Source organism: Haliaeetus leucocephalus, unplaced genomic scaffold (genome assembly GCF_000737465.1).
Source record: "Haliaeetus leucocephalus isolate CR32 unplaced genomic scaffold, Haliaeetus_leucocephalus-4.0 Scaffold932, whole genome shotgun sequence".
NCBI classification, from domain to species: domain Eukaryota; kingdom Metazoa; phylum Chordata; class Aves; order Accipitriformes; family Accipitridae; genus Haliaeetus; species Haliaeetus leucocephalus.
In genome coordinates this window covers 3022867-3045095 of record NW_010973368.1, presented here as the reverse complement: position 1 = coordinate 3045095, position 22229 = coordinate 3022867, and the positions used below count along the sequence as shown (strand labels likewise).

The window sequence follows — 22229 nt, the reverse complement described above, 5'->3', positions numbered from 1 at the left end:
TCAGGCTTTCACACAGATGTGTAGCAACTACAGTATCGCTTGCTGCATCTAATAAGTGAGGTACTTTAATCTGTCTACCTAATTTGTAAAAATTTTTTTAACTTGTAGCATTTTTGCTTCTTTATTACTGGTGTACAGGAAGGTTGTCCTTCCCCCTGCATTGTTTACTTGAGAAATATCAGCAGTACCCTCTTTGATTCATCTCTGTCTTGAGTGATAATGTGCAATACAGACGTTTAGCTGAAGAAGTGAGAGTGAAGACTGATTTTGTTGTTGTTAATTATTAAAGAGGCAGCATCAACATAAAAATATGTACCGAACATGATGACTGTACCATGGTACTCCTGTATAATTAATATAAATGTTTTTTGAAAAAACCAGTATTTTTCAACATTAGCTTTTATTTATTTATTTAAGGCTAATGTACCATTAAAACTTTTTACCTTCGCAGATCTCTTAGCAATTATCCAGCCCAGACAGGTCTTTTAAGGCACTAAGCAAACCCCCAGTAAAATGATGAAACCAAACAGCTGATTGTACACTGCTAGTACCAATATATATTTAAAAAATAGCATAGAAGAAATGCAAGCGAACCACACCATTCAAGAAGGGGAAAAACCCCATTATTAAAAAACCCTTTCCAGTGCAGTTGCACGTGCAGTTCCAAGAAAACATTTCATATTTTTAAGCAAAAAATACTTAAATATACACACTGCAAGTCAATAACTTCACTTTTCCATAGATACAGTAGCTAAGCAGATTTTTATACCTGGTGGAGGCAGAATTATCCTGCGTTCTCTGTCCCAAGGAGGAGACAGGGATCCAGTATCTGATGGTGGTCTGTGGGGATCAGTTAATCTGTCAGAACTCAGCTCTCCTCCTTCATTACCACCTTCATACATGGCAGTTGGTCCTCTGGATCCTAATCGAAGAAATCAGATAGCTATTTACCCAGGTATTTTAAATCCTCTATTATGGCTTTCTTCATTAAGTCTGAAAATAGTAAAATAAATCACAGAACACCAACACTGTCAAGATATGAGAGGCGCATGGCTCCACAGGACTCTCCAGCTGTTTGCTGTTATGTTTACTAGAAGTGTTTAAAAGGTTTGTTTGGAATGAAAAAGTCTTAGTTCAACAGTAGTGCAACCAAGAGTACCTGCAATTTTTTTTTAAAAAATAATCATTTTAAGAGTTTCAGTTCATTCAAATCAGAGAAACTAGTGCCCTCACAATAAATCTTCTTCTCAGTGCTAAAAAAACTGCTGCTAATCAAACTAAAAATTAGCGCACTGGAAGTTAATACCCTCATCGTAAGAAAATAGCCGCGTTACATTCAACATTCTTCTGGTTCTTTCTAATTCTTTAGTCAAGAAAAAAAATAAGAGAAGACCAGGTCAACACATAACCAAATGCAAGAGAAACTGTAACAATGAGTGATTTTAAGTTGCAAGCTTCCTTTAAAATAGATTTGTTCTGAAAAAACTGACAGAAGTACTGAATTCTGGTATCATTCTCTAATTCTCTATCCTAAAATTCAACCTAAGATTTGAAGCCATTTCGTGTCTTGTACAAAATCAGATGAGCACTATAACTGCTCTGTAGCTGACATTATTTAAACACATCATTTGTTTAATCTGCTGAAGTTATGTTAGTGCTCCATTGTGAAATAGGCAGTAGTTATGCCTTTGCATAGTCTCTTGCCTTGTTAATACTGCATCCTGAAATCCAGTTTTTAGTCTTCTTCACCAGCAACAGCTGAGCTACAGTTTAAAGATACATTGGACAGCTCAGTTTCATTACTTACTGCCTCTATACAAATAAATTGTCAAGTATGATTTTGTTTGCGTGTGGTACAGCTACTGCTGAACATCCAATCTCAAGCTTTTCTGACTTAGAAAAATGAATCAACTTTCATGTGCACCTGGATATGCTTTTTACAAAGAATTAAAGTAAATAAATAGGCCATGGTGATCTTTAAAAATCACTGTTGATTAGTGAAATCCTTACAGATGAGACATTTAGACATATTTCCCATGAAATAAGTACAGGTTTCAACAGGTTTAACAGTAGTAGAGCTTCTTTATTACCTGTAACAGATGCTGAACTCCACTCTAGCATTTATCTACACTATTTCCATCAACATCAAAAACATGAAGGAACAGTGGTTTTCTTCTCTTACAACCCCTGACATCACGGCTTGCTTTCACCTACTCCTCAATCTCCAAATTTTACTCCTTGCACACAACCTTCCTGGTCCCTTTTATCACTAGGGAAGAAACTGTCTCCACATATACGACTGCCTCAAATTTAGAACAAAGGGAGGAAAACAATTTACTGAATCAGTAACTTTCTAGTATCATGACCCCCAATAAAACTCTCTCATGCTTTTGACAACACAGGTACCCTCTTCTTCTTTCACCGACTGTAGACCAATGAGATGGAAGTGGCAGTATTCTTTCTTCAGAAAACTAATCGACTCTTGTTCACTTTAAAATCCTAAGTTTATTTCAGCAGAACCCCATTTGTCCAAGAAATAAAACAAGACTGATTAAGTTGGGCTTTTCACTTTTCTCAATCTATGCTTCTAAAGTGAATCCACTGACCAACCTACTAGCAACAACTAAGGTTTCTATTGTACTGTTACACATTAGACAGCTTTAGAAGCAAGTTGAAAAACAGGAAGAGTTTGTCCAATTAACTATTGATATTGAATTGGTTGTTTTAACACTTCTTGTCACCAGCAAGAGGAAAAGGTGTGACAGGTTTATAGTAGAGGAGAGAGAAATCCAGAATAGATATATTTTCAAGTTTAAGATTGTACCTCTTCCTCCTCCTCCACCTGGAAGCATAGGTGAAAGCCTTAAAGGACCCTCCAATAAAGTTGGAGGGGAAAGAAAAGCTCTTGTTTCAGATGAAGGCCGGCCCATTGGTGAGGGTCCATATGGGGAATGCTCTGGAACAGTTAAAACAAAATACTCAAGTTCACAATATTTAGTTTAGCAAAGTGTATAAAGTAATTAACTTCTCAGGTGAAGTTTAAAACTAAATTGTATAAGTGAAATGAAAATTGTGTTCTAATTACCATGTGTATCATATTCCTAGTCTACTCTCATCGATACTACAAACACTCTTAGTTTCAACAAAATACTCGACATGACCTAGAGTCACTTATGACCCAATTATTTTTTTAAATTACTTATTTGCACATACACATGGCCAAGATAGTTTTCAAACAATTACATGCGTGTGGTCTTGGAAAACAAAACCATATACCAAAATAATTAGGCTCTATTTTACAATTCAATACTGTACCTCTGCCAAATGGTCTAACTGGAACATCAAGAGCATAAGGATCTTTTTCTAAAAGGTCAAGTTTAAATTCTGTTTCAGTTAATCTGCAAATAAACAACAAAAAAGAAGTAAATAACCAAGAAGTGCAAAAGTTTTACTGGACTGCACTGTTTACTGCTAGGCTTTCTACTTAAAGGGTTAATGAAGCAAGGTATTTTACTCCCTAAATAAAAAGACAAAGGATGTCACAGAACTCTGAACTTAAGAAATCCTTAAAGTGTTTCTCTATGCTGCTGTATTTAAACTGTAATTCAGAAGCTGAAGTGGCATGTTAGATGTCACAATTCCTAGCATATTATTCTCATGAGTACTCTAAATTGCATTCCAAGTATTAACACCTAAAGGTTCCTCCCAACCACCACCACCTGATCTGTTAGCCCAGTATTAACCTCTGAGATAAGCTGTAAAATCATGAGGTAACCATGACATCTGGTTGATACACACTTATTTAAAACAAACAAACAAAAAAACAAACCCCCAAACTCTTTGAGTTCTAGTACTACCTTCTGCTTCTTTCCTGAAATATTTCAATATTTCACATAGTTCTTAAGTTCTTTCATGTTATCTTTACAGGAATGCTCAAATGACTCCCTTTCTTTCAGAACTCCAATGGAACACTGTGTTCTCTCTGCCCTGTTCGGGCCACAATTGATTAACACAGGTCTAGACAACATCAAATTGCATAAATCCAAAACATACTCACATGCCAAACTGCATTTGTTTAGAATTAGATCAGAATTGCACTTACTTTTGTCTGTTATGTGCATTTTCTTTTTTTATATCATTGAGGTGTCTTTCAGCTGCTCGGGCTGTCAGCTTTGGGGAGGGACAAAAATCAGATGCTTAGATATTATTATTTATTAATTAAATGCTTCATAAATGTGACGGGTCCTAGATCCAAGAAATTTTTTTCTATCTGAAGCATGTGGCCTGTATTTTCAAAAGATATGACTTGTGTATAAAGCATATGAAACAGATCCTCACATACGTCACCAAATGGCATTAGCAGCTCTACTACACAAATTTTTGAGGAATGATATGGCTTTCTGCATGTTCTTAAAACTGCAGAAATTAAATTCTTTGGCTATAGCTGCTTTGAAGCATCTACAGAATATGTACAAGATTTAAAGCCTCAAATTTTATATAAGAAAGTTTTATGTTAAAATCATATAGTTAAAAACTGTAAAATTATGACCATGAAGTGCCATAGCTTTTAACAGGGTTCTATCTTATACAGACTATTCCGTGAAACTGAAGAATGTATTAGTCAGGAGATATTTTAATAAGTTTCTTGTTTGGGAAAAAAGGCAAAAATGGATTTTGTGGCAACATTCTCAGGAAGCTGTCAATGGAACATACTGTTCTTACAGGACATAACATTTTCTATTAGTAGATAAAAGGAGGGAAGTACATCCACGGAAAATACTAAAATGGCATTGAAACAAGGCCAAAAGCTTTTATTATTAGCAAAATGTCACACATTTGTTAAGTGGTAACATGTTATTCCAGCAGATTTATTGCTACAGCAAATAATATTGTAATATCATTCTACTGTGCTCATTGCTATCCAGCTTAATTATTCCAACTATTTTATATGATAGAAGTATTTTTAACATGCTTTTGTGTATTTCTGCAATAAAACTGTACGTTTAAAGGTGACAGGTTAGAGTTAATTTTGATTATCTGTTTTTAATAAGAAACAAATAAGTGATAAAGAAAGCTATTCAAATCATGGAAAAAGAAGACACACAAAGTTCAGAAAATTCAGTAGCTGGAACTTACCCAATTATCGTGAGCTTTTTTCTCATGTGAAGTAATCTGTGATAGAGAGATTTCATTAGATCATTATCATGTAAAAAAAGAAAACTTAAGATTGAGTATATGCTCGTATCAATAAATTTAACATGTGTGGATAATTTGTAATGAGACATCTAAACTTAAAATTTAACTTTATTAAAACGTTATCTGGTGATCTCTGCTATGAAATTGTGTCAGTCAAAACCACACAGCATTGGGGCGGTGCAGGGAGCAAAAAAACACCCAACAAAACCAAGCCAAATACAGCACCACAACCTAGCTGAAAGTGGTATTTCAGTTGCAATAACATCCCTCCTGCTTGGCATAGATGGTAAGTAACACAAAGCACATACCTGATTCTGGTAAGAACGAATGGTTCTTTCCAGCTCTTCTTCAAGATCTTTTGCTCGCTGTCTGTAACAAAATTAGGATTTATGACATTGTAATAAAATGTGGAGGAAAGTAATTTTAAATACAGTAAACACAATGGTAAACACAAGGTATAGTTAAGAATTGTCACTTAGGTCCATGGAATACATAAAAATCATAGTAGCAGTGGAAGTTCTAGGTCCTAGATTAGTGCAAACTGAAATGTAAACGAACAGAACCAAAAAACCCAACACCTCCCCAACTTTTCAGTGGTTTGTGATATGTTTCCAATACAAAGGATATCCCTCCACATATGCCTAACAGCCAGCCTCACCCAGCTCAGCAAACGTACCAGTCTGGCTGGAGCATCATGCTGTTACAGGCCACCACAGTCAGTCCTGAGGGACAGTCACTTGCACTAAAGTTATTTCAAGACCACAGAAAGTATGATGCCACCTTTGCTGCCGGCTGCCCTGTGCACAGCCTCTCTAGGTTCTACCCTCTCTCAGCAGGTAGGCCAAAGACACATTCATTGTTAGTTATACTCCATTTGCAATATTAATAATCTCTTTAAAATTAAGATGTCTACGAAGTTCACGTTCTGAGTAAATCAAGAAGGGTGAATTCTGTCTTCCTGTATGAATACTGAAGAATGTCTACAAGAACTTTCTAGAGAAAGAATTAATCTAATTTACTCTTCAGAAAATATTGTTGATCAGTATCATTCAGTTAGAGTCAATACCTCCATAAACATTGAAGGAAGATGGGGAATATACATTACAGATTGAAGAATTATGCCATAGTTTGAGAAACCACAGAAACAAACCAGAGGTACACAGTAGGTGCAAGACAAAACAGAGCAAAGCAGTTAAAAAACAACTACAGAAAATATTCCCACATCACAGTATTATAGTAAAGAATTTCTAAACAACAGTACTATTTGACAGGCTTAGAGATACAGAAACAGAATACTAAAACTATACAACAAAAATATGTTACAATCTATAGGAAAACTGAACATTGCATTTATTTTACAGCATTCTCTTAACTTCATATTTTTATCTCTGTTCAATAAACCGAACTAGATTAGAGAGCCACTTCTACCATTCCATTAAAGCTAACATGTCAATACAATCAGCATCCTAATGGAAGAAAAGTTACTAATGATCGATCGCCCATACCCAAATTTTTTAACAAAGCAAAACCTCCCTTAGTGTGTATTATTACACACAAACTAGCACATACACACAAACACACACAAAACAAAGAAACTGGAAGAAAATACATTCACTTATGCTGCTGTTTTTATTAATTCTCTACTGCCTTTTGTTCACTTTGGAACAAGTGATTACAGCAACTAAAATCTGTAATTACCTGTAGCTGTTTAGTTCTTCAGCAGCATGATTAATTTTTTCATCTACTTTAGAAAGCTTTTCTTCCTTCTGTAGGCGTTCTCTTTCTTCTACTGTCAGCTTCCTTTAAGAAAATTCAAAAACTATGGTTAATTCTGTTTCAAGTCAACAATTTTGTAGTTGGTCTGTCACGAAAAACTTCTCCAATTATTTAGGTGTGATGAATATATGATATTTATCCAGATAAAAGTTTTATAGGCAATATATGAAGTGGCATAAATAACACTAGTTTGTATTCGTATTAGTTTATTTAGTTTATTAACTGTTCTATATGAAACAATTAGATTACCACTGTTCCTAAAAGTAATCTGGAAGACAATCTATGTTCCCAAAGAATATTTCTATTTGGGATGTCAGGGGTAAGCAGCCACAAATCAAATCAAACAACTAAAAATCAAACTACACTAACTTTCAGTGATATGTTCTGGTACTTTTTTTACATTTTACAATGATTTTCCAGAGAAGAAAAAAGGTTGTTATTAGCTATTAAAAAAACAGTTATTAAAAAAAATTCTTTCCAGGTTCCTCTTTCTTTATGCCTTATCAGGCACTACAGAAGAGAAAACCCATATTCCAGACCACAGATTATGCACAAGGTAATTCTGCGGAACACACATGGGTACTACTGCTGCATACAGCCCTGAATGGATAAACTGGTCATTTTCCTGTAACCAGCAGTCCTTTGCAATCAAACTATCTAAATCATGGGTCTTTTGAACATGATTTAAACTTTTCTACTCAATCTTCATTTCCCACTTTTCTATTTCCCTTGTTTGAACACAGCTAGCTTTTTAAAAGATGCTTTGTTAATACTAATAGCCTCTTATTCTGCTATCTCATCACGGTAGCTTCTCTCCACTCCTTTTTGGCTTTCCTAAAATCTTTGATAAGCAGCATACTCTCGCTGAGCTTCAGTGTGGTGTTTTTAAATACCATCTACCCAGCCTGCAAACATTTTTCCTTTCTGACTGCACATCATAGCTTCTTTTTAACAGGTTCCTTCCACTCTCCACACCACACTCCCACGCCCCTTTTTTTAAAATCAAATGTTAACGTAGGGGATTTCTAGGTTTTGTTGCATCTACAAAGGTGCCAAATACCTATACAAATATATATACTACAGAGAAGATTACTGAAAGTAATACTTTAAAAAGGTCCCGCATACCGCTCAGTACAGGACCAAGACTTGTGCTGCTTCTCTTGCTGCCTTCAAGATTACATCTGCTACTTGAAGAAATAACTTCTGGCTAGTAAAACTGTAATTTTACCATCATGCCCTAAAATGATGCCCTCTGCTCCCTCCCTGCCCCACACACACACACACACTTCTGAAGGTTACTACATGCCCTATCCCATCCCAATCAACTTTATTTCTAGTCCTTAACATATTTCTGATTTCAGTCAGTAAATCATAATCCCTGCTACCATCCTGACTGTGAGGCAGATAGTACAGTTCTCATATTCTATCCTTCCTGGTGAGGAAAAAGCCTGATACACAGAGGTTCTATGTTGCTTACTGGTAATAGTTAGCTGGCCTACGTTTTAACTCTAAGCTTACTTTTATATATAGCATCACCCCTCTACTGACATTACTAGCTCTCTTTACTATGTAAAATATACCTCACAGTTAAAGCAGCTACTGATTATCTTTGTTTCAGCAACTTTGATAGCTGTATTACACCACATCTTAATTTAATTAAAAAACAAATAAATAATCAAGCTTTCCAACTTTACCCACCTCATTTTATAGATTAAAAATTTGTTACTTCTTGTTTTATCTTTGTTTCTGTACTTGCTTGTGGAAAAGTCCTAAAATAATATACCACTACTTTCACGGAAACAATTTCTATACAATTACTGTGATCATAAATGTACCTGAAGGTGTAACATAACAGGGTCTTCACAATTCAGAAAACTCTGGAAAGCAGTATCCAAATTTTCAATAATTTTCAGCCCCCCAAATCAAGGAGTTATATTCAAATCAAACAGAAGGCATTGAATATAAAAAGAGAAACCAGCACCTGTGTAGTTTCATTTCATTTTCTTGATAAAGCTCAGTCATTACTTTAAGTTTCTGCTGAAGCTTTTGAACTTCACTTTCCAAACGTTCATTTTCAGACTGCAGGGAAGCTTGTTGACTTTGAAGGTTTTCTATACGTTCTATCAAATTGAGAAATAATTATATTGGGACAATGCAAAAGTTACAAAATTAAAATATCTGCAATATTTTAGTATATAAAAAGTCTGTAAAAACCTTTGATCCTATGTTGCTTTAATAATATAAGCAATAATATGTTAATATATTTCAATAATTTATACAAATTGAGAAGCAGTATTGCTCCTTTTTATGGGAAACCAGCAACTATACTCTCTACCTGCCACAAAGTGCAGCTCTGAGCACATATCTAGCCTTTGCTCCAAATTGTATAGCTTCTTTCAAAACAATGCAGTTTTGTAATTCACAATATAAATTTTCATTCAGGGCTCTTATTACTCTAATTATTCTACTAAAGGAGTAAAATAAGTACCATCAGTCTTGCAGATTTACCCACATGAGGTCTTGCTTAGTAGCCTGAAGGGATAACTCATATTTGTCAAACTACCTTATCTTTCCAAATTAAAATCAGTCATGTTTCTCTTCCTATTTACTACTCCTATGCCTCTCTTCAAGAAACATAGAAAGCTTCAATTAAGTTTGAATATCTTTATGGGACAGAGTTACAATCAATTTGGAAAACACACTAGCACAAAGAGACAATTTAAAGGACTATCAAAAACTGAAAAATACAGTTTTACAGAGCATTTGATCACCCAAATAACAAAGCACTGTACATTCAAATATGATGGCTACTCTGCTGGCTGTTTTCTATGAAAGCAATACCTAATTACAGGCTTTAATTTGAATTCAAGTGGCAATGTTTTCATTTCATAAGGTTTATTTCAGTATGTCCTACACAACAAAGGAAAAAACCACAGCAAGATGCTTTTAGGTTGAATTCTCCAAATGCAATATTTTGGATTTTAAGAAATATTGAGCTTGCAACCATTACAAACTAATTACAATTAAGCTACCATTTTTAATAGATGGTTTTAAAATTTAAGACTAAAACTCCATTGTTTCATGTCCAGAAATTATGTAAAGAAGGTATTATATATTTACTAACATCACTTTGCCCATATATTTTAAGATTATATAACTTAACAGTTATAGAATATTCCAACAGAGTACAACAAAATTTGCAAATGGTGCTTTAGCAACTTCGATTGCTTTACCTCTAAAATCAAATATTTAAAACAGCTAAGCAACTTAAACTCAAACAGGCATTTTAAAAATCAAGTAGAGCTATTAATGTAAACTTAATTCAGTTTTTACTAGAAGCAATACTTACAGGCTGTAACATCATTGTACAAAACCAACATCTTACTAATCTTAAAGGCAAAACAACATTTAATTACCTGTAAGTTCTCCTTTAGCTTTATTTTCATCAGACAGTTTTGAATACATTTGATCTCTTTCTGTTTCCAGGGTCTTTAAACAAGCATTTAACTACAATCAAAATTTTTAAAAAATGAGCATTTTAAGATTTCCAAAAACTGTTTGCATGCAAAAATATCTAATTAAACATTAAAAGGTGCTGAACTCTGTGATACTGATACCTACATGCAATTAAAATTACCAAAACCATTGCATATATTCCCTCTAGTTTCCCCCCTTCCATCCACAAGTTTCTTAAAATCACATACCTTTGCAGCATAGATCAATTTCTTTACAGTTCGTTTTTGCTGATCATCTGATTGACAGAATAGAATATGTCACATAAAAAGCACAAAACGGTTTGTGACAGAGCTTACTAATATTATTTTATTTTGTTTTTATAAAAAAAGCAATCCCCAACATACCATGATAGGCATAGCATACTTGGATGAAAAAGGGGGGGAGAAAGAGGGGGAGGGGGCGCGCTATATTCTAGTGCTTTGTTTGCCAATCAGACTCAGAATGCTCATGTTAAAAGTGAAATGCTTGATACACACTGTATGATTACTAGGATGTGCGCTACTGTATAATCAACACCAGCGTAAGAAGAAGCTGCAGGAAGAAAAAGGAGGAAGAAAGGCTCCTCTCTGCTGCTGTTTTGAGGGGACCCACATCTACACCCATCTGATTCCAGTGCTATCATGCTGCCTGCAACAAGTAACAACTGTGTAAGGAGGAGGAAACAGAAACTAGGCTCTGAGGACCCACAGTGCTACTGCTGGGACGAGCTTCAAGAAGAAATGAAAGCAAGGTTTCCACCTAAAAATGTTCGAGAATCACTGCTTAATACTAACATAGGCTGAAGTCATTCTGCAGGAGACTGAGTCTTTACATTGCTCTATGATAATATGTATGCTTTAGCTATTTCCACACACTGCTAAATAGTAGCACAGGTTGTTATTCTGGAGGTGTCCAAGGATCAGTTAACTGTCTTGACATGAATAACACCGGGTGAGTTTTTGAAAATCCAACTCTACAAAGCTAATGTTACAACCTTCCTGAAAGTTTGTTGGTTCTGTATTTCTAAAACAGCTATTAAATTAATATTTAAGATGGGAAGCTATACAAACCATACCTAAGTGCTCTCCATTCTCTGTTTCACCCTTTATATCTGTGTCCCAGTGATTATCTTCAGTGTCATCATCTTCTCTTATTGCTGAACTCCAGTCTTTCATCTTCAGTAAGTATTGCGTCAGCGACTAAGAAAAAGCCATCACAAAACACAAACAGTAAAATAAATACAAGCAATGAAAATGTAGTTACCATTACAATTACATTTTCAGGATTTCTGTCCTTCATTTAGTTCCCTTAGTAGATTAAGGGAGCGCCATATACAGGATTCTAGATGCCTGATATTACTTTTTCTACTAAAACATATACCTGCAGGTCAACAGGTGTGCCCTTGTGAAGACTTTTCAGATAGCCAAGTATGCATGCTTTTAGTAGAGCTTGTGTATTTAAGGTACACACATGTAAGAATACACTCCCAACTCCCATGCTCCAAGTTAAAAAAAATGCAAATACTCTACCAGAACTAAGAGTTTTTCCTTATCTAATGTGCTGGCTTCCAAGGCTATCAGCCTGCCCCATTGTGCTGCTAAGCAACCTTTTTGCTTAGCAGGAAATAAGACATTAGAGGATGGAGACAGCAAACAAAAACCCAAAACATCTTAATGCATATTAAGACCAGGAGAGGTTGTTAGACTTTCTTGGAACTTGGTGATTAGCATCTGTCATGGTTTAACCCCAGGCAGCAACTAAGCACCACGCAGCTGCTCACTTACTCCCCCCCACCCAGTGGGATGGGGGAGAGAATAGGAAGAATAATGATAATGATAATAGAAATAATAATGATAATAATAACAATGATAAAATGACAATAATAATCAAAGGATTGCAATACACAAAACAAGTGATGCACAATGCAATTGCTCACCACTTGCCGACCGATGCCAAATTAGTTCCCGAGCAGCCATCCCCCCCAGGCCACCTCCCCCCAGTTTATATACTGGCTGGGCATGAGAAGCTGAAAAATCCTTGACCTAGCATAAAGACTACTTAGCAACAACTGAAAACATCAGCGTGTTATCAACATTCTTCTCATACTGAATCCAAGACATAACACTATACCAGCTACTAGAAAGAAAATTAACTCTACGCCAGCCGAAACCAGGACAGCATCAGCCTGAATAATTCGATTCAATGCCAGCTGTCGTAATTTACCTTGACTTGACTCTCTTTATTTTTCAATACTTCTTCTATATCTGCTTTAGATGATTCAAACATCTTAGTTTGTTCATTTAGTTCACTAAATCGTTCACCCCATCCTTCAGCTTCTTGTAAAAGCTAAAAAGGGAAATACCAGATTAGTGTGATTGCCTATTACAACCAAGAATCAAGGATGAACAGTACTTGAGCCTGTTACATATATTATCTACACATAAGCAGAATTTTAATCTCTCACCCATCAGTAAAAATTAACAGAGATAGACCACAAGACAGTGAAACCTCAAACGTGAAAAGTAAGGCTTCTGTTATTGTCTAGTTGCTTTAGCTGCCATAGCTCTCCGTTGTAATTAGTTGTTAGGATATTTTTAAACATTTATAAGAACAGTTCAGTTAATATTCCACTCATTTGAAAAACCCTGATGTGACAATAGCAATGGATATAAAATTGTGACAATTTGTGTAACAGCTACAAACACTGGGGAGTGGATGAAAACACTCATTTCCCAATATGCATACACGCTTCCGAAATTGTACCTGTGTCTTTTCAACCTAGAAGAGGTTGGTGAGGCAAGGAAAACCAGGAAGCTTTTTAGACAGCTATTTAAATTCACATGACTTGCAAGACTACATTATTTTTCCTACTCTCCTCCATACCTCTTAAATTAATTTTTAAATTTTATTTTAAAAAAGCTTCCCTGTTAATGAAAGTCACAGCAACTGTATGTAATCAACACTTACTAGTATATCTTTGTAATTAACTGTGGTTAACTAAAAAGACAGGTAGACTCCAAGGTCACATTTTACAGACATCCCCTAGTAAAATGTCATTTCATAAAAATACTTCACTGCTGTAAAGGGATTAGTACTCTGAAGCACGCACCAGTTCATTAAGAATAACCACTGCAACATATTAACTAATTAAACCATGCCTTCATAGTGTGAGAATGAAATTGAACTGATGCAAATTTCTGTTAAGACAAAACATGCAATACAAAAACATGGGGTACAGTAAAAAAACCCAAAATCTTAAGTCTCTTTCAAAAGAATATTGCTTAAAAGTTGCCCAACAGGCAACCAATTTAAAAGCAGTGAATGTACAGAAAGGAGTAACTAGGTTGAGCAACAAGAACGTAACAGCCAGTTATACTAAAAATAAAACCAGAAAATGGTAGTTAAACAGGGGAACTGCCATGCAAATAGACAAGCAAGCCTGAACACTACTTATCAAAGATAAACTGGAAGCCATAAAACAAAAGGTATGTGACTAGAATTGGATTAACCCCACTTGGCACACAACTGCACCCTTCAAGCAGTAAAGGCCACATATGAATTTGCAGCATCATGCAAACTACGTATTACAGATAAACCAAAAATACTCTTTATGCTAATACTGCTCAGAAGATGTACACAGGCAACTACTTTTATCGTTAATTGTGACCCTCAAAGGGAAGCTAATTAAGATATTCCTTCTTCACGAAGCCAAAGAGAAAATAAATTGATATGACTTTATATACCTGTAAGAATTACAACAAAGAGAAATAGCAAGGATTTGCAATAAGCTGAAGCAATATATATTTCTAAAGTTCCTGCAAAAAAACAAAGTACAGAAAGTTTGGAGTTTATTAACAGTTCCCTTGTTCAAACTAAAAGGCCCAATCCTCTCTCTGACACATCATAAATCTGAGACAGCACATCTGTTATGTTTAAGCTATGATGTGCCAGAAGATTATGACCCATTAGTGCAAATGGACAGAGGAAGAAAGTACTCTAGTTTCTGTGAACAAATAACACCTTTGTTACCTTTTGAGCATAAGTGAAATTCCATCTTTAAAAAAAAGTAAGAAAGAAAAATAAAAAGGGATATGCATATTCTAATATAGCAAACTAACTCACATGCTTACAACAACTTCATAAAAGAGAACATAAATAAGCAAAGCAGATACTTTCTCTTCTTTCCTTATCAGGTTCCATCAACTCTTATCTGGTTATTTATCTACTAAAAAGCATAGCAAAATACAATATACACAAATGTTCTCAAATTATTAAAAACTGCAACAAAGCTCAGTTAACAAGAAAACGTAGTAATTCATCCTAAATAATGTAGTTAAGGAACTGCTATATCCAGGTTGTTTTATCCAGAAGGAATGCAAAAAAACCCTTATTTTTATCTAGGAACGCAGCAAGTTAATTACATCCTGAGAGTTCTTTTTATTGATTTTTCCTGGGTTTGCTTCATATAAAATGATTACCTATAAAATGTATAGTAATTGTCAGCACTTAGTATTATCGTACTGTAAGTACTACTTTTTAGTAAGAGGAAAGAAAAAGATTATTTTCACACACACAAACAATTGGATAATTTCTGTTTGAACCCAAGAAATTACCAAACAAAAAAAATCCCTCTCTATTAAAACTTGTGTACTGCTTCTCAAAATTTATTATATAAGTATACTGTCACATTTTAAATAAAGCAGTGAGACCAGACCCTTCCTCCTCAGAGACAAAGAGGATGTATAGATTAGACAAAAAACTCTTGAAAGAAAATAATTCTCAAGCAACTTCATCTCACAGTGATAACACCCAAATCTGTTTCTCCACTCACAGCATCTCATAAAATTGTCTTTTTTTTTGTAGTCACAAACAGGTACCCTTCTAAAATTAGAGAAAAATATGAAGTTTTACTGATAACAGAATTGTGCAAACTGAAACATTTTCCTGCAGAAAATTTTCTATTTCCAGTAATCTTTTTTTTTTCCTGAATCAGTAAGTCTGATATGCACAATGTTTTGATAGAGAGGACTAAAGGACTCCCCAGCTTTTTATTAGACTGCTAAAAACCAACAGGCCTGTACTTCTACTCCCCACCTGGCAAGGTATCTATCAGGTTACTGTTCAGACAACAAGGAGATCATCAGTCAGTCAGGAAAATAAGCACATATCCATTAAAAAAACAACAACAAACAACCCAAACCGCCCCCACGAAACCCAAAAGCATTCCATGGAACATTTAATGTTCATTGATAATACCTTTTTGTTAGAAAAAAATTAGAATAAAGTCACTAAAACTAGTTATTGCACAGGACAACTACTGCATATGCTGAACATCTTAAAATAACCAGCATTCTTTTGGATCTGGCTATGGCACTGTGGAAAATAAACAGCTAAAATTTTGGAAGTAACATTCTTTTCTGTCCCTTTGTATTACTTACCTAACTTTCCATGAATACATCCGTAGTGGTACTACAGTAAGTTTTTTACCTGCCTTTTGCATACTCTGCAATTTCTTAATTTGTTTTCTGGTTCAAATATAAACATTTTCTCTCTGCCTTTCTAGAGGATCCTAGCTGTGGACATGCTAAAATCTTTCTGCTTTCCTCCAGGTCTCAGCAAAATTTTTATTAGTCTTACATTACCATATGCTCTACTTCTCACTGAACTCTATGCAAGTTTCCCCACAAACTGTAATTATTAAATTTCTTTTAAAACGGGACTATTTTAGACAAAGTTACTCCAACATAAAATCATTTTAAAGCCATGTCCTCTTCCTCTTTCTATTTACTAGAGCACACAAGGGGTATTAACACACTGAGGATGAGCTCCTCAGAGAAATCATATTTATGTAGTATTATAAGAAAATACAGTGTTTCTAAGGATAACTATGTAGAACCTACCTGTTTCTCACTTTCTTGGAGATGGCAGTTTTCATCTACTGCATCTCGAACAGATGTCTTGAGTCTCTCTGTATTAATCTGATACACTTTTAGGGTGGACTTGGCCTAAGCGGAATAAAAAAGTGTGTTGTTTAAACAGTATAGGTGAAGATACAAGTTAGGTCATGATGGTATAATTGGACTTATTCTTAGGTTTTCTAGCTGTGCTATATATGTATTCTCACATTTTCCCTACAACTTCAACAGTTTTTGCTGATTGTAGTTTTGCAATACTACATATCATTGTGGAGTTAGAAGGCAAAGAAAAGGTAACCGTAAAAAAAAAAAAAAAAAGGAAACTGTACTTCCCAATAAATGTCAATCACTATATGAAATTCGAAGTTGCTAAATCAAGTCACACAAAAGTACTAAGCCTTACAAAGTCTTTTGGTTTACACAGCATATTATTTCTGCATCCTTAATAGAAAAAAAAATTAAAACAGTAACTACATGGAGAACACATAAATTGCAAAGATTTGAAAACAGAAGCTGTAAAGATTGGACATACCTCATCAATTTGTGACTGGATAGATTTTGCTTCATTCTCTAAAGACTCTACACTCTTCTGAATTTCAGCCACCTGAAAATTATTAGTTGTCATATAGCTTCTTCCACAGATTTGACTGAAAAGGTCTAAGCAATTAATAAAGTTATTCTAATTTTCAAACTGAGAAGGTTCTATCAGTAAAAACACCTTTTCTTGAGTATTTTCCTTTATGGGTGTTATTTTTCCAATATGCTACAGGGAGTACGAGGGGAGACAAAATGGAAAATGTAGTTTTTGTTTCAAAAAACCTGAAGAGAATAGTTTGTCTTCTCCATGGAGAATTTTTTTGTGGGAATTTTTTTTTTAATGAATAGGAACAAAGACAGGATTCTATTTATTCTTACCAAGTTATCATTTTCAGATTGCTTAGATTTTTCTTCTTCCAGTTCTTTTTCTAGATTCTCTATTTCTTGGTTGAGTTCCAAGTTTGACTTGTTCAGTTTTTCATGCATTTCCTAAATCAAGTTGTTTTGACAGTTAACATAAAACATTTGACATTAATTACATATGAAGACGACAAGTATGTTTTAAACATGACAGCAGAGTACGTTTAACAAATTTCCCATTTCAAGGAAAAAAATCTCAAAGTACTCTTGCACGTTAACAAAACCTGTAACAATTAGCTCTACAGGATCTGAGGTGCAGAATGAAATGAATCTATTTGCTTTTTTGTTACACAAATTTTATAGAACCCATCAGGTATTTGGTTCACTTTTTTTGAACTCTTTTACAAATGTATTCTCAGATTGGGGGATATAAACAATGTAGTGGCAATTTTTGTTTACAACTGTGCTCCAGTAGCCTATAAAATATATTTGAATTAAATCAGATGTGAGAAAAAAATACTTCATGCACTACTCTCTCTCAACTAGAAACAGGAACAATTTACTTTTAAAAAAATTAAACATTGTCTAATATGCCATTTCTCTAGTATCAATCATTTTTAATGCAATTGTTACAAAAACATCTCTCAATTTAAATGCCTCACTTCTATGTCATTTTCAGTAGTCCAGGACTAAAATAAAAATTTTCTCAATTAAAATAATTAAGTTTTTTGGGGTTTTGTTGTTATTTTTTAATATGGGCAGCATTTTCCTGAAATACTGCCTTAAATTGTAGAAATCACAATTTCTATTTATCTTTTTACCTCAAAAAAAGATGCGTCTGTTGATTCTTTCACAATGTTATCATCCTTCAGAGACAATTCTAAAACTTCAAACTGAAAAGGAAATACTTCACGTCAGAATGTATGTAAAGAATTACTTAAATAATAGCAGCAATTTATGATGCTCTAGTCTGAAACATAGCTGCTACCTAAATATTCACAAACGCACCTTGCTGGAAAACAGGAAAGCCTTAGCCCTAGTAGATTACCGCAGCAGCATAAAACAAAGACATTTTAAAGTTGCTTCCAGTGAAATATATCATATTAAGAGTTAAAGGCAGAACTTGCTAACACCTTAATGGCACTTAAAGGCACTGACAGGAAAAGGCATTTGAAGAATCACTTTAAAAGGTTTTAAACATCTTACTTTTAGATAAGTTTAATACTTTAAATACTTGATAAATTGAGCCCATTTCTGTGACACATCTGAAGGCAATAAATGAGGACCATTACCTCTTTTTTGCAAAGGCTGAGTTTTTCAAGAATTTTGCATTTGTCTTCAAGTAGTTCAGCAATTTTATTGGCAAGCTGTTTTTCCCTTCCTAAAAAAAGAAAGGCAGTTAAGTGTTGCAACATCTGAATAATTAAAAGGACAATAAAAAAGGAAAAGAAAAAAAGTCATACTCCAAAGAAACAGTATGAAAAATAAGCTTACCTACATAAAGTCGACTTCTAACCTGAAATAAAAAGAATAAATACTGAAAATGCTGATCAATTACTCTTGCATAGTATCTGAAAACTAATCTTTTAAGCTGTGGTTCCATGATCAGTTTAACCACGGAATGTAAATACAGGCTGCTGTTGAAAATGGGCAATTGCATCCTCTGCTCTTACCCCTTCTATGGCTTTGTGTTTGCCCTGTCCTTCTCCCACTCTAATTAAACAGAGAGAAGAGGGGAAAGGAGGTTAGTTTCTACCTGGATCACTTTTATAACACACCTCTGTATAGTCATCACGTAACCATGACTGCCAACACAAAGTGGTAGTGGACATGCACAACCAAAAGAGTGGGAAAAGGGAAGGAAGGGGAAGCTCCATGTGCCAGCTCAGACTATAACTTCCTACGAGGCAAAAATCCACATATTAAAACACATAACAGTTAGAGCTGCAGTAAGGATACTACTTGATGGGCATCCTGCCCAGGTGCAACTTAGTGGGAAGTGCCAAATCAGCAGCTGCCAGGTGGTGTTTAGTGCCACATAATAAAAATCTTACAAACTGTGGGACAAAGTCACAAATGGCCTGGACAAGAGATGCAGACTCGGCTGAACCCACAAAAACTTTACAGCACGGCATTCCCCTCAAGGCTGAGCCTGGGTCATGTGCCTAATATACAATGGGTCCCTCAGATTTTCCCTGTCTCCTTCTCATTTAAAGCCATGTGGTGGCCAAGAAGCCCAAGTAATAGAAAAAGGAAAAGAAAATCATAAGCACACTTTATCCTATCACCCCCCCAAAAAACCCCAAACCAAACCTCATTACTTTTGAGTAACTAATCATTAATTCTTCAAAGAGCAGTCCTAAGTATGGATGACTGAAAAAGCTATCAATAACTTCTGTAATATCTAATGCCTTAGTGACATGTGCAGGAGGAAAACAATACTAGAGTTGCTGCTTGACTGATTTCAGCTGAAATGCCTCTTTCATACCACCTAGAGGGATGCTGCTAGAAAACGGGAGCAATGACCCAAATTATAGATACATTAACTTATATAAATACAGATCCCCTTCCAGACAATCTGAATCGCTGCTGCAGAATAAGGTAGCATTTTTCCAGATCTAGGACCCTAAAAATGCAGTTGCTCATATCTGAAAAACTAAACCACTATGCAACCTATCTTCAAACACGAGCATTGTTACACCTAGCACCAAAATCACATTATGTTTATTTAAGAATATGCAAAAACTGGGGAGAAATTTAGAATACTGAATTATGGACACTGACCCCATTTCATTATCAGGGAGAGTATGGTAGGCAGCTGTTATTACTCAGATCCTTACTTACTCACAACAGAAGACAACCCTTACCTCAAAAATATAATCTGATTTGTGTGTTAAAACGTTTCAGTACTGCATTTCTCAAAGTCATCAGCTTAGTGCTCATAAACAGCACAGAGTAAAATTGGTTCAGTGTTCCAATAAACAGAATCAAGGTCACTGCCCAAAGAGTTTTCAAATTCCTCCCTTAATGGAAATCCATCTGGATTGCTTTTACTTACAATTACCTTGAAAGATTTGAGCTGGTCTGGCTATAGCCAGGTTAGTCACAGAGATGTCAATACACACAGCAGTACATACACCCTAGGGAAGACCTCTATATCCCATGAGAATAATTTAAGGGCTGATGTTGAAAGTCTGGTGTAGAAGTCAAAAAGAGAAGGAAAAAGGAAGCCTTACTATGGTGAGTTGCATTGCATTTCCTCTAATGACAACCATCACTCAGTACACGTCTAACCACTTACTGTCTTGACAAAACAGACTACTTCTCAATTTCTCTTTTAGAGGGACTCTAAATTAACAGATTTAAAACTCTGAAGCATTACACATCTTGAACAGAATAACAATTTCAATTCAAACCATTAATGCACTCTATGTATCTGCATGTAATTTGAACACTTACTGACTGATAACTTCTATACAGGAACAAAAGAATTGTAAAAGCTCCAACAATTCCAGCACAAATCACTATTTCCCAGGGGAGACCATACAGATCAGGACCGGGTCTCATATCTTCAGGCAGTGAAGCCACAGCCTGAAAAATAAAGTAAAAAGCTTCAACTAAAGGAACAAAGGTTAATATTTTCAACAGAAATGAACATTACATGTTGACTTAGTTTACTTCTAAGGCTTGTACATCTATTTTTTTTCCAAAACTCTGAGAAAATGGTTAACAGAAGCCTTTGATTTTTAAATTATACACTTACCAAGTGAAGAAAAAAAATAAGAAAAAAGTTCCAACAAGATATGATGATGACTAGATAAAGCTCAGAAAACTTTTCCTTCTGAACCTAACAATTATGGTAAATTCTTCTTCGAGTTGTCTACACGTTTCACTGTTAGAAGAATTAATACTAATAAATATTCTGTGATTTACTGGTAGAAAATGTTTGGTAGAAAAACCTGCTCAAGCAACTTCATGCTAAAACAACCTACTGAACACAGTCAATCATTTAACGCATTTTAAATGCTTAAACGCACTCACATTTTGTTAGTAAACAGATATCGCTATTTTCTCAAAGATATAACCTGCTTAACGTTGCTCACATTTACTACGTGTGACCTGTGTTTAAGAACGTGTCACTGTGCAGTAAAGTCTTAATCTCGATTTCTTTAATAAACTGGCCAGACTACCCCCATCTCAAGCCAAGGGGTGCGGGGTGTTCGTTTCACTGCTTTGGCTTTTCGAGACGTCCGTTAGTCTCCGAGAAACGGCCAGCTTCAACAGGACCCGCGCAGCCCGGCGTCCCCTCCGGGTCCCCCCCGGCCGCGCAGCTCTCGGCGGGCTGCCGGGCCGCGGCGCACGCCAGCGAGGCACAGCCCGGCTCTACGCCGCAGCCGTGCGCTCCGGTGCGGGGCCGTGTCTCTCAGACCCGAGCCCCTCACCACCCCCGGCAGCGCCGTTTCCCCCAACGCCGAGGCGGCGCTGCACAAGACCCCGGCCCTCTCGGGAGGTCCGCCAGAGCCCACCCCGGGGGGCAGGCGGGTCCCGCACTCACCCTGCGCGCCCCTTCCAAGGCCAACCCGCAGTAGCGCTGCGCGCTCTCCCGCAGGCCCAGCCACAAGCTGGCGGTGGCGACGTCCAAAGCATCCCCGCGGCCGCCGGCAGCCATCTTACCGCAGGCGGCGGCACGGGCCCACCAACGCGCGACCCCTTCCGGCTCGCCGCTTGACAACCGGCTTGTACCACTGCCGCGGGGCGGGGGGAGCCGACGACAGCGCGGGCGCAGGTGGGAGCAGCCGGGGGAGCCTGAAGGGGGCGGCGGGCTGTACCACTGCGACACGAATAGGGGCGGAACAGCACCGCCGGCAGGACGGAGCGGGAGATACCACCGCCGGGGGAGACGAGAGCGCGGCGGCGGCAGCGGGCCCCGGGCCTCACCGCCCCGCTCGG

General features: G+C 36.3%; 1 protein-coding gene across 5 annotated transcripts in view; it reads right to left on the bottom strand.

Moving 5' to 3' along the window:
- The window catches only part of CTAGE5 (CTAGE family, member 5), a 29508-nt gene that overhangs the window by 5406 nt on the left and 1873 nt on the right, over nucleotides 1-22229 (bottom strand). For 3 of the 5 annotated variants that reach the window (XM_010583680.1, XM_010583677.1, XM_010583679.1), the window contains exons 2-20: nucleotides 20739-20870; nucleotides 18774-18795; nucleotides 18572-18660; nucleotides 18101-18172; nucleotides 17298-17408; nucleotides 16915-16986; nucleotides 16368-16472; nucleotides 12691-12813; nucleotides 11543-11666; nucleotides 10677-10723; nucleotides 10389-10479; nucleotides 8954-9092; nucleotides 6895-6996; nucleotides 5505-5565; nucleotides 5137-5172; nucleotides 4103-4170; nucleotides 3316-3398; nucleotides 2825-2956; nucleotides 770-922 (exon numbers count right to left, since the gene is read on the bottom strand). In XM_010583680.1, coding sequence (XP_010581982.1) covers nucleotides 770-922; nucleotides 2825-2956; nucleotides 3316-3398; nucleotides 4103-4170; nucleotides 5137-5172; nucleotides 5505-5565; nucleotides 6895-6996; nucleotides 8954-9092; nucleotides 10389-10479; nucleotides 10677-10723; nucleotides 11543-11666; nucleotides 12691-12813; nucleotides 16368-16472; nucleotides 16915-16986; nucleotides 17298-17408; nucleotides 18101-18172; nucleotides 18572-18660; nucleotides 18774-18795; nucleotides 20739-20846 — 1738 coding nt within the window. In that variant the 5' untranslated portion in view covers nucleotides 20847-20870. Of the gene's footprint in view, nucleotides 1-769; nucleotides 923-2824; nucleotides 2957-3315; nucleotides 3399-4102; nucleotides 4171-5136; nucleotides 5173-5504; nucleotides 5566-6894; nucleotides 6997-8953; nucleotides 9093-10388; nucleotides 10480-10676; nucleotides 10724-11542; nucleotides 11667-12690; nucleotides 12814-16367; nucleotides 16473-16914; nucleotides 16987-17297; nucleotides 17409-18100; nucleotides 18173-18571; nucleotides 18661-18773; nucleotides 18796-20738; nucleotides 20871-21834; nucleotides 21980-22229 lie in introns of those variants that run through there. The other 2 variants (XM_010583676.1, XM_010583678.1) reach the window with 2 other exon arrangements.